This window comes from Arachis ipaensis, chromosome B9 (assembly GCF_059453495.1).
Source record: "Arachis ipaensis isolate K30076 ecotype BB chromosome B9, ASM5945349v1, whole genome shotgun sequence".
Taxonomy (NCBI): domain Eukaryota; kingdom Viridiplantae; phylum Streptophyta; class Magnoliopsida; order Fabales; family Fabaceae; genus Arachis; species Arachis ipaensis.
The window spans coordinates 28,413,461-28,426,657 of record NC_142444.1 but is presented as its reverse complement, the minus strand read 5'-3'; the positions used below and the strand labels follow the sequence as shown (position 1 = coordinate 28,426,657).

General features: G+C 31.7%; 2 protein-coding genes across 2 annotated transcripts; one reads left to right on the top strand and one right to left on the bottom strand.

Annotated features, from left to right (window-relative positions):
• The first annotated feature begins 7,907 nt into the window (after positions 1-7,907).
• Positions 7,908-9,543, top strand: APC11 (anaphase-promoting complex/cyclosome 11). The gene is made up of 2 exons (XM_088499506.1): positions 7,908-8,026; positions 9,180-9,543. Exons 1-2 carry the CDS (start codon positions 7,969-7,971, stop codon positions 9,293-9,295), a joined length of 174 nt encoding a protein of 57 aa, XP_088355632.1. The 5' UTR covers positions 7,908-7,968; the 3' UTR covers positions 9,296-9,543.
• A 549-nt stretch (positions 9,544-10,092) lies between these two features.
• On the bottom strand, positions 10,093-12,051 carry LOC107617959 (hydrophobic protein LTI6B-like). Its single transcript, XM_088499504.1, has 3 exons — positions 11,827-12,051; positions 11,610-11,717; positions 10,093-10,358 (listed from the first exon to the last, which is right to left on the bottom strand). The coding sequence occupies exons 1-2, from the start codon at positions 11,920-11,922 to the stop codon at positions 11,625-11,627; spliced, it is 189 nt and encodes a 62-aa protein (XP_088355630.1). The 5' UTR covers positions 11,923-12,051; the 3' UTR covers positions 10,093-10,358; positions 11,610-11,624.
• Between the last annotated feature and the right edge of the window lie 1,146 nt (positions 12,052-13,197).

Sequence of the window (13,197 nt, the reverse complement as noted above, 5' to 3'; positions counted from 1 at the left end):
CTATAGGCGCTTTCATTGCTACCATTGGAATTGAGAAAATCAGACAGGTAGTATGATCTTCTATAAAATAATTCTTCTGCTTTTGAATGTTAATATGTTATGACTTTGCTCAAGTGAATTTTCTTGAGAAAAAATTTGATTTTCTTGCAAATTGGCTTCTTGAAACTTAGCTTATTACTCTTTAAAACTTTTATGTCTATTGCAGAATAATAATATTTGTTTCTTAGTATCTATTAATTTGGAAAGAAACACTTATATTTCTATTAATTTACTTGATTTTGGTGGACTTCGATTCATTTCAAGTATTGATTTATAATATTGCGATGATGAAAATAGCCTTGCATCTTGCCTCTTCACCTAACACTTATCTTTTGAATTAACTTTGACATCTTGGACTGTGTCGCAAATTTAACTTGGAGTGAATAAAGGTAATAGTTTGTTCATTTCAAATGCTGTGTTACATTCCAAAGTAGTCACAAGTACTAAGGGGTAGTTCTCCTTTGAAAAGTTCGTCAATAGCATTAAAATATAAATTAACTTATTGCCTTTATACAATCAAAGTTAGTAACATATTTGGCTTTTAATAGCATATCATGGTTTTATATAATCAAAATCCACTCAACGAACACTGCAGTTAGTAACATAATTGTTGTTCGATCAAAATATTTTATTTTCTGTTTTCATTAGAACAAATTACTATATATCAAATGAGAGCATAGCTCGGGCGAAACATAAGAAATACCTTATAAAATTACTATTAAGATTTTTCATAGGCATTTTTTCTACTTGCCTATCTTATTAGAAATCATTCATTGAATATGTGATATATACGAAGAATGAAACTCCATCCATCAAAGTTGTTGAAACTTAATGTTGATTTAGAACATAATTTTAACTCAGTTGTTCATAATCAACTATGCACAACTAAACTTTTCATAAATTAATTGATTCATTAATATAACTTGACCATCAAGGGAATGGCAGTGTCCTATTGTTCCAATAATTTCACCACCTTTTTTGTATCATTACATTAAAAATCACATTGATGGCCATAGAAGAATTACTTTAGTTTTTGCTTAGTAGGTAGTTGACATTGTTTAATTCTAGGAACCAATTCTAATTGCTTAACTTTATTATTTACTTTAATTTATTTCTTCTTTTGGTTTTAATTGTTTGTCGTGTGATTGTAATCAATGTGATTCAGTGTTTCAGTGTTCATCAGTGATATTTTAACTGGATTGAATTTAAAAAAAAAAAGAAAAAAAAAATAATTAAGCTCCTTCATTATCTTTTTTGCTCCTTCATTATGTTTGGTTCTTCCTATGGAATAATATGGTTTGGCAAGATGTTCTTTTTCACTTATTTTTTTAAAGAAAATAATCTTTCCTGCCCTCTTTTGTGCTTTATGTATCTTGTCTTGGTTCAAGATTCAATTCCAAATCTAAATGCATATAGTATCAGATTACATTAATTTTTTGTGATAGTGTAATATTATTGGTATTTTAATTTCTTTTGTACTCTGTTAGTAAAATCAAAATTTATCTTCTATTCTAATATAATTTCTTCTTATGAAGGCAATATGTCATCACTTTATGGTTGGTTGGCACTTGGTTGTTCTATTTCAATCTATGTCAAACTAATAATCATAGACCTATAAATATAATTAAACTCATCTTTCTGTTTTTTTATTTGTTTTGTTTTGAGTTATTAACCCTTCATTCAGTTGATATTTTGTGGTCACAGTATTATGATGATCATTTTTCTCAAAAGCTTTATACGTCATTGAGAATGTGATATGTAGGTCTTCAGCATTTTATTTCTTTTCTCTTTTGAAATTTAGCTGAAATGCAGATTATTGCTGTGCTTGATTTCCTACCGCACTACAATACAGCTAATGCCATCACATTTTAACTCCTGTATAATTTACATGTCCATTATGTATTCTATGCACATAATGTTTCCAATTATCCATGCAATTCAGTTTGTGGCAGTCAAATATAGTGGCTGCCCCAACTGAATATTATTGTTGTCAAGTAGTTGGATTTTTGCTAACTTTTTCTTTTCTCAGGTCCTCTAAGTTTTGTCATGCTTTTATATATGTAATTCTTCTGACATGTGATTGGTTAATTCTTATTGCAGAAATCTAGTGACAATCTTGATAGTGTTCTCATGCCAATAGCAATGATAGATCAAGACTCAGATACTGAAGTAAAAATTGTGCAGCTTAGCTTTCGTGATCGCCTTGGAGTTCTTATTGACATGGTGACATGGCTCTTTGAAATATATTTATGCTCAAACTCTAAAACTTTGCAATCTATTTGAATGTATTAGTGTATTCTTGGTTAGATATTGTTGAAGTATGATAGCGTTATTTTTTAGAGTTAGAGAAGATTTATTACTCCTCTTACCTTTGCTCTGTTGTCAGTCTTTATTCCTCATGCCATGTCAGTGTAAGTGAGGAAAGTCGTGTGCAACGTAATTTTTTTCTCCAAATCTTTATAAGTCAGTGATGTTGCTGTCACTATGGGATTACAACGTAAAATTTTATTCCTAGAGAAAAAAAAATTCGAATGATTAAGAATGTTTGATGGTTGAAATGAACTAGTTTAAAAAGAGATGCTCAGCAGCCAGATTTTCTATGCCATGTTGCGAAAGAACATTAATTCTATCAGATTTTGTTACAGTTTTGAGTTCATTTTCTCTGTGTGCATCATTATTAAGTATATAAGTATGACTAATAATGGACTTATTTCTGCTTATACCTACTAATTCTTATGCTTTTCTTTGTCTTATATATTTTTATTAAAGTTCTAATTTGTTTGAATTTATAACAGTAATCGTATAACAATATTTATTTAAACACATTTACATAATATTTTTATATTTAAGTAGAACTCATTAATATAGACAAAAAATATCAAGATTATTTTGGTTTTTATAGAGTGTAATAGTGTTATATCCTGTATAATAATTTTTAATACAATAATTTTTTAAATTAAAAATAATAATTATTAATATTTATGGATTGATACCAACAAAATTTTATAATGGAACAGTATTTAGCTCGGATGTAGTCTGAGTTTTACATTATAATTTTTTTGCATTACTAAGTAAATTAATTCTTTCAATAAATATATATATTAATCTCTTTATAAACAAATTATACATAAATATAATAAAATAAATTAAGTATATGATTCACGTGTAACACGGATTATACACTAGAGGTCTAATGATATAAATAAATGTCACTTAAGTAGTATTTATTGTTTGTGTGATTAGAATATAAATTATTTTTATTAAAATTTTATTTTTTTTAGATTGTATAACAGTAACATATTTTTATCCTAAAGGAAGGTTTTAATTGGTGCATTGGGGATTTGGAACAGAACTTTTGGTTTTCTAAATGGAGAAGAGAGGGGCGACTGTGTCAGGAGATGGATTATGTTCACATTTCTGATTCGGATCTCAGGATCTTGAACCTTTGGTCATCTGGACAGTGGAACCTTGAGAATATCTATTCTCCTCTGAATCAGTCTCTGCAGAGCAACATTAACTCTTACAACCCAGATGTTCAAGCTGGTTCAGAGGTCGGTTGGGGTTGGACTGGTGCGGCCTCAAAGGTTTATGATGCTCATAGTGGTTATTTATGGCTCAGTAAGAAGATGTTTAGTTGGGAGGATAGGGGTAATTGGCTTTGGCTTTGGCGTCAACATGTTCCAGAAAAGCACAAATTTTTGGCCTGGCTATGTCTTCGGGAGGCTCTTCCTACTGCTGCATTTCGTTTTAGAAGGGGCATTTCGCACACGGATAGCTGTCCATGTCCACGATGTTTCTCAAGTCAGGAGTCGGTTTTACATTGTATTCGGGATTGTCCAAAAGCCCAACTTGTTTGGCAAGCTTTAGGGATCTCCGATCAACCAGTGGATTTGATGAGTTGGTTCTTACATAATAGCAAACAGCGCCCCTTTAGATTCTTTTCTGGTCTCTGGTGGATTTGGTGTTCGAGAAATAACGAGATCTTTCATCCTCACGAGCATTGGACCACAAACAAGGTGATTGGTATGGCTTTGTCCTTAGAAAAGGAGCTCCGAAATATTTTTGAGTTGCAACGACTATCTATCCCCTCAACCATTAGTGGCTCTTGGATTCCCCCCTCAGTGGGTACCTTTAAGATTAATTGTGATGCTAGCTATCCTGGCAGTGGTGCTCGAGTTGGTTTTGCTTGTGTTAGCAGAGATTGGAAGGGAAGGTGGCAACGAGGCTGTCTGGGAACAATTGAGAGTCGTAGCATTTTGCAAGGAGAGTTGTTTGCTATTTGGAGAGGCTTTCTTTTAGCATGGGACTCGGGACAAAGAGACATTATATGTGAGACAGACTGTGTGGAGGCTTTTACTATTGTCAATAATTTACAAGATTGCTCTGGGTTTATTGATCCTTTGGTGTTAAAAATCCGAGATATCATGTCTTGGAAATGGCGTGCTGATCTTCGGTTGATCTTGAGAGATGCAAATACAGTAGCAGACATCATGGCAAAGACTGCAATGAGGACTATTTCTCCCCAAGTGGAGCTTCCATTGCCTTGGAAGGAGTTTGAGAGTAGTATTCAGCGGGACTATCTTTCTTAAGCAGTTTCTTGTTTTTTTTCTTTCTTAGTTTTTGTTTATTTTCTTTTAAGTCACCAAAAAAAAAAACACAAACATAATAATTTTTATATTTACATAGAATCTACTAATATGAACTAAAAAAAATAATAAAATTATTTTGCTCTTTATAAATATAAGATAAAACAATCTTATATATTATATAATAAATTTTTATATACAATTTTTTTAAATTAAAAATAATAACTATTAATATTAATAAATAGATATTAATAAATTTTATAATAAAATGATATTTGACCCGGACATAGCTCGAATTTTACCCTAATTTTATTAGAATGACCAAGAAGTATGGCTCTATTTGATCTACATAGGCAACTATGCCTAGTGGACTAAAGTTTTGTTATTGTTGTTATATTGGGATTAGACGACATTTTAGAGTATAATCTTTTACAATATCACTCTTGTTAAATTTGTACATTATATGTAATGTGTGGGTTAAATTTTTTGGATATTGGATAAAAATTGGTGTAATTCTTTAATATTGAAAATTATGGTGTTTTACAATATTCTGAGAGCTATAGAATTCGCAGAGCGAATTGTCAAATCAATTTATTTTTAATTTATAAAAACAATACACAGATTGCGTATTGTAAATACACAGTTTGCGTATTGTCAGTACAATACGTGTTCTACGTATTGTGTTTGTCCAAAACAGTGCCCCAAAATATAAAATATAAGATAAAATAATCATTTAAAAAAAAACTGGTTGATAGTGGCGGAAAAATAGTTTGGTTCCTAGTTGAACTCTCAAAATCTCAAAAAATATTCCATCACACCTAAAATTTAGGATGTGAATTTTTACTCACTTATGATTCTGAAAATCGGATTAGACTGGTCAGTCGGATCAGTCCAACCGAAAATTGGCGATGAAAGGAAACTGGCGATGCCCGACCAGTCCAACCGGAAATTGGCGATGAAAGGAAAATTGCGATGGAAACGATCCGGTCTGCTATTAATAATCAGTAATCACTGATATGAAAACCGTTGGAAACCGGCCGGTTCTTGAAAACGAGTTTTTATGCATTTAAAAAAAAAACCCAAGTCCCCAGACTCCCCACTCCCCAGCGCGTCACACCTTCCCCCACACCCCCCGCCCTCATTCTTCGTGAAATGAATCAGAAATTCAGAAGCAAAGCGAAAAAAATCCCCAAACAAAAACCCTAGCTTCTTCAAAGGTTCTGCCGCCGCCGTCCGGGGTTGTCGGCGCTTCCGTGGCTCCGTCCTACCCCCTGTCCCGAACCCAGGCCCTGTCTCCTAGCTAGGCACGTCGTCCTCATCCTCGCTGGCTTCTCTGTTCGAGGCTTGGAGCAGCTCGCCGTCGTGTCGCCGCTCGCCGTGGTCTCGCCACTCGCCGTTCTGCTTTCCGTCGAAGGTTAGTGGCACTGCTTTTCACTTTTTCGGTTATTCCTTTTATGTTGTGTTTAGTGATTTGAGTATTTGACTGATTTCTGAATGTGACTTTATGAATGGAAATCAAATCATTGATTTTGTGTTGTTGAAATTATTGCTAGTTATGGATTTGTTGAAATTATTCTGCTTCTTTCATTGATTTCTGCTTATTCTGCTTTTTTTTTCCCTTTAAATTTTGAAGTTTGAATGAAGTCTGATCTGCTACCTTTTTGAATTTTAATTACCTGAAGTCCTAAACCAATGTTTTCTTTTTTTCGGGTTTTGTTTTCATTACACTCATTTTTTTTAGAATTTTGCTGGTTAGACTCATTAAATACAAAGAAAAATGAACTTCAAGAATGTTTAGTGCATTTAAATTAATTTAATGTTGAATCTGTTGTGCTGTTGGTAATGGTTTTTTTTTATTGAATTTATCCTTTGGGAGCTGTTGTTAGTGTGGTCTGGTGTTGCCTTATTGATTTCAGTTATGGTGTTATGGATGATTATTTGATTTCTGGCTGTGTTGTTGCTGTTTTTTACCTTGTGAATGATTTATTGATTTCAGTTATGGATGATAGTATTAATCAAGAAGCAATTTCTGATAATAATGCATCTGTGAATAATAATTTGTCTGCCAATCCTCTTATTTCGAATGATGCTGCTAATCCTAATCCTCCTAGTTTTAACGATAGTAAGTCATAAGGTTCTTCTAATTTACGGGGAAAAACAAAACAGATTTAGCTTAGAAATATGTTGCTCTGCAAGTAGTGAATGGAAAACCACAATATCAATGTTTATTTTGTCTACAAGCATCTAATATTTAGATATTTCTTTTTACTATTTAACTTTTGAGTTTGTATTTTGATAAGATCATGTGAATTTGGTTGATGACATTTCATGTAATGTTTTAAATTTGGAAGATATTTTAAGATTTATATTAGGCTATAATTATATTTTAGGATGTTTATTTATAATTTATTTATTATTTTATTCTAAAACAATTTTTTCGGTTGAATCACGGTTGAACCGGTTGGATCAGTAAACTAGTGAACCAGTGACTCGAGTGGTTTGGTGACCGGTCCGGTTCTCAGAACCTTGGTTTAACCTTTCAGATTTCAAATCCTTCTCAACTTCCCATTTCAACTAACCTCTGTAAAGCTGCACCCTTGTCTTCTACTTGCCTTTTCAGGGGACAAAGATGAAAGTCAAGATATTACGTATCCTTCTCAAGATCCCGTACTTCTTGTCACTTGTTTCATGGTTTCCCATTTTCTATTCTTCATCTTTTAATTTGTTTTAATCCCTTTTGCATTTGAAGTGTCTGTGTCTTTTCTTCATGGTGTTGTGTGTTTCTAGATTGAGCCTATTTCTTGTCAACATATCTAGTTTTGGGAATTTCCAGAAAAGAAAAGCTGCTTTCCTTTACACAGGTTTCTGTCTGGGGGTTTCTTGATCTTCTGAAAAGAGTATGTTCTCTTTTTCTTATCTTGAATATTACTTTATACAGTGACGAACTTGTTGTTAACTTCTGTTTAATAAGTGGAATGGAAAGGTTTTAAATTTTAGTTGCTGCTATTAGTTATGAATACAAAAATTTGGTGAAACTTATTTCATGACAACAGCCATACACCGTGGACTGTGGAGGGAAAGAAAATCATAGATCTGGTTTGAAATTGAGTTGAGTTTCAGTTTCAGGTTTCAATACCTTGAAATTCATGTTGTACCAAGCAAATGTAAAACCTTTTTTCCCATGTTCTCAGCCTCTGCTATTCTTTCTATTTCCTTCTAAATCAAGCAAACCTTAAAGTGCTAAATGTCCTCATTATTTTAATCTCTTTTTGTGAAATATAGATGGCATGCAGTTGCTTCGTGGACTTGGGATGCTCAAGATGAAACTTGTGGCATTTGTAGGATGGCCTTTGATGGATGCTGTCCTGACTGTAAACTTCCTGGCGACGACTGCCCACTGAGTAAGCTACTGACAATATAGTCTGATGGATTTCTGTTAGAACTGGTATCAATTCCACATGTAAATGCAAAAAGGAATGTGTATTGGATTGGGGTGCCATGACAATGTGTCAAGAACCCTAGAAGATACAAAAGGGGATTACTCTCCTTCATTCCTCTGACGAATTCTAGAGCCTCGAGACTCCTAGGGTGCGTTTGGTTTGTATTGTCATTTCAGTTTTCTATTTTCAGAATTTTGTGAAGAAAAAAGAGAAAACAAGATTTTATTGTTTTACTGTTTCCTGTTTTTCCTTTACAAAATTTGGAAAACAGAAAACACTGAAAATGAAAACGCAAACCAAACACCTCTTAGTTGCTGTTACAAATGAAAACAAGCAGCTAACTGACTTCCTCCTTTATTTAAAATAAATCCCTCCTATGCTTTCTAACTGTTTTCCCGGCCACTCAGCTGCTGATGTCATGGTCTGTCCGATTCTCACCCTTCTTGTTGTTATAATGTTTGTGCTGAATGGTCCTAGTTAAATTTTTTAATTATCTTTCAATTATGGGACTTCCTTGCTACTCAAGCAGTATCATGATCCAGCGTGTAGCATTTGCTCGTGATTTGTTAACTATAGGAATTTTTGTGAATAGTAGTGATCCTAATGTGGGATCCTAAGCAAGCTTCAGAAATCATACTTCCAGCAGTTACTAATATATGAACCCCTCCTTTGCTGATTTATCCTTGTAATCTTGGGTTGTTGCATGTACAGGGATCCGAATATCTCTCTCTTTCACGAATCATTGAGACTATTATTTTTCAGTAGTTTTTAATTCTCTGTAGTGCAGGTAGCTTACAAATTAGGATACCATTTGTAGTTCCACATGTATAATGAGTATATCAAATTTTGATGTTTCCTTGATCAAATGTCTTGAATGATTGTGAAGCTCTGTTCTTGTTTACATATATGGTGAGACAGTTTCTGTTGAATTTAGATTTTTATGTATGTGTTGGACAAAATATGTCGCATAATTTCTGGACAAAATCTGTTTTCCTATGGGACTCGATTTGTATTGGTTAATTGTCTGACTGATAAAAATTGCGGGATTATGTAAATATAAATGCTTATGTATCTGTAAGAAGCTTAAAAATGTTCTCTGTCCAATTTCTTGCAGTGTGGGGAGCATGCAATCATGCATTTCATTTGCACTGTATTCTAAAATGGGTGAATTCTCAGACATCACAAGCTCATTGTCCCATGTGCCGACGAGAATGGCAGTTTAAAGCGTGATTGAAGCAAGCTTCGATTATTTTAAGGATGGCCCTAGACTTCTCGACAGCCTATAAAATTTTCTGAGAATCAAAGTTTCTAAATGAGTGCATCTTTACCTTTATGACTGATGACAAATCATGAATGTGGTCCAGTGGTCCTTTCTTGTGTTCATGATTTTAACAGTATAGATATAGGTATTATGATTTTCAACTTGAGACTATGAAGGGATCCTTATTCTAATGCTGAATTTTTGTTTGTGATGTGTATTTATGATTATGATTCTCCTTTTTTCTCTTTTCTTTTTTTCTTCCCATACAAATTCTGTGCAATTGTGATGGTGACATCTTAGGACTCTGATTAACGTGGAAGAACTTTCAAGAACCATCATTGAAATAATTAACAAAATAAAGTATGGAAATTTTGATTTGTTACGCTGTTCCAGATCCTTGGGTCCACGAGCACCAGGTGGCCATGCTTTACTATCTTTTTGTAACTTAATTTTATGTTTTATGTGTCTTGATTTGATAAGGTTTGAACTTTGGAATTCGAATGTCAGGGAATACATTATCTCATTTGATACGACTTTAGTGTCAGTGAAGATTGTCATGCACTTAACAAGGTGCAATATTTTCTGTTAATCAGAACTTTAGATAAAACATGGAAATAATCTCTTTTCATTTTTCTAATGAAGTTATTTCATTTTCTGTTCCAACTATATTCACGTCTATAAATGTTTGGTTGGGAAAAAATTATGGGGTGAATTTTATATATAAAAGAAAATGATAGAGAAGCTTCAATAAATAAGAATATAGCTATAAGAATAAATCAAGCTATTATTACAGAATACATGTACAAGTCCTGTATTTCAATTCTTGATTACATATGGTACAAAATCTATAAACTAAAAGCTGCACACTCCACTCACACGTACTAATAACAGAGGAACATCAAAAACATAAGAAAATGGAATTACAATGAAAGTATGAAACACTAAATGGGGAAAATCAATATATATTTTTCCCACTAAATATGAAACTGTTGTAAAGGAAGAAAAGACACGACAGCATGTCCTAGGCCCACCCTGTCAACAAAATCATTCATTTCATTAGTCAAATTAAAATTAAAATAGAGTGAAAAGGACAACGAGGTCCCTAAAAAAAATACCTAATAAATCTCTTTTTTAGGAGGTCCCTAAAAAAAACACCTAATAAATCTCTTTTTTAGGACTGACTGTACCAAAAAAACATCAACTTTTTTTGGTACAGGAACCTCGTTATCCTTTCGAAGTAATTATCTGAAATCGAATTGAATTTTAGAATTTTTTTTTTGTCAAAGACCTCGTTGTCTTTTGAAGTAATTCTCATGGCTGTTTTAGATTTTTCTCATTAAAGAGTATAACATTAACACCGCAAAAAAGCAAAGCTCAATTGAATCATGTAATCACAATTATTAGCCCAAGAAAGAAACGAACATCAAATCAGTGGAGATGAGACAAACATATCCTTATCCGTATAAATTATAAAAGAAGCTGGTAGGAAATCAAAGTCGCTGCAAAATTTTATCCTCTTTAATTATAAAAACTCAAAATCTATTTGTGCATATATATATTGATTAGTTTTTTTTCGACCACAGAAATTTATAAGAATGTAAAAATATATTTTGAAAACCACATGCCCCTAACGATGCCGAAAGAAATGAAATAATCCATGGAAATTTTACTACACGTAATCCTTCCTCTGACTGTTTATAAGACTGAAACCAACGGCTCGCCTCCATTGATTGATTTCATTTCTATTGGCTCTCCCCTTCAATTTTTGCTTGCGGTTTAATAATAATAATAATAGAAAAGAAAATTTTGGGGATAACTTTATACATCACATTCTTGTCATTTTTGGCACAATCCCCCTTCTTTTCTGCCCTGTATTCTTGAAAACTAAGTTCTTTATTTATTTATTTATTTTGCCTCTTTCATTCTATGTTAGCATAAACGACTTACGTACTCAATTGGTATTCTTCATTCTAATTAAGTGTCACACTATCATTCCTCTTTCTTTATTATGCTACCGTTTCTACTTTCGTGTCGGTAACCATTCAACAATATGACATGTTCCCAAAATGGTAAAAGCTGAAATTAATGGTTGAAAATCTTCAGATAATTTAATATATTTATTTAAATTATTATCTAATTATTCTCAAATATTAAATTTATGTAAAATTTTTACCTCCCAAAATACTACAAATTAAAAGAAAAAAAAAAAAAAAAGAAAGAGTACGAGAAACTTTAATTTGATTTGTAATACTCTCCACATGTAATTAACTAATTATTACTTACAAAGCATGGTGGTGATCACTTATTCTTTTTGGTGATAGCATAGACAGCATAGATAATTCCAGGTAAATAACCCAAAATAGTCAGCAACAAACAGATCCAGAACTCCGCCTGCATCCAACAAATGAAATCATAAACCATGTCTTCAACTAGCTCATAAAAATTGCTCTTTCATAAATACGGAACAAAATTTTGATATATGATTTTAAATTTTAATTACCTTGCAACCAAACTTGAGGAAGACTCCAAGTGGAGGAAGAATGATGGCAAGGAGGATGTCAATGCATGTGGCCGTGCCTGTGCCTTCATCCGCCATTTTTGTTTCGTGTTAAAATTGAATTGCACACTATGGAGTATGGAATAATGGTTCTAGTAACAATTAGTGAAGTGCCAAAGGTGTATTGTTGCGAGGGAAATGGGGTTCGAGGTATTGGAGGGAGATGCTTATTTATAAGCCAGGTGTAGTGAAGAATCAACGCACTTACTCTTAAGGGACACGTGGCATCTCCAGAATTAGAGTTTGCTGTGTACGCGGTTGCTTAGCCAAGTAAATTCAGCGTCTCATTCTAGTCATGTGTGTGATGTGTCGCATTAATTAACGAAAGTTTGATAATGTGGAAACCAAATAATGTTTCTAATTATAAATTATTAAACAAAATAATAATTATTTTATATTTAGAATTTTAAAATAAATAAATTTGATTTAAATAAAATATGATAAAAGAATTATTACAATATTATTATCTGTAACAAAATTAAGATGAAGATTCATAAAAAGAATTATTTACAAATAAATTATTTATAAATGTTATTAATTTATTTACTTTTTAAATTCTATTTGATATAAACTTGATTTAAAGAATTTATTCAAAGACACTTTTATTTTTCTAAATAATTTAATGGATCAAAAATAAAATTTTTATATTTAAATAATTACAATATTGAATTACTTTTGAGCTAGTCAATTTTTAATTCAAATGATTAACTAAATGTTATAAGGGAAACGAAGACAAAATTCTAATAATACCCTATGAAAAGAATTAACAAAATGTAACGTCACCCCTTATTTCCTTAGTTTCATTAAGAGTAAGTTGTGATAAAATCATAAAAATGTCTAAAAGAAAGACCAAGCTGGATAAAGAAATAAGCACGTAATACTCAATGAAAATAAAATATTAAAAATGTACATGCAACGTGGCCCCTGGATATAATTATTATATGTATTATATAAAAACTTCAATTAAATTTTATTTCATATGTTCATTTAATTTGAATTTTACTTTTTACCATCTTTCTTCTCAAATTAACTATTCTTTTAGTTATACATAATTATTAAGATCAATATTAAATTTTATTAAATATATACAAATTTAAAAAAAAAAGACAAATAATTATAATATCTATTAGTATTCTCATATAACAAATAATTGAAAGATATAATTAGTACAATTGCTATAAAATATATAAAGTAATAAACGAGATATTTAAATCTAAAAATAATAGTAAAGTTAATAAAAAAATTACTTATTTAAAAAAAGTATATTATTGCTAAAATATTATTTTGATCCATAATATTTGGGTCAAATTTTAA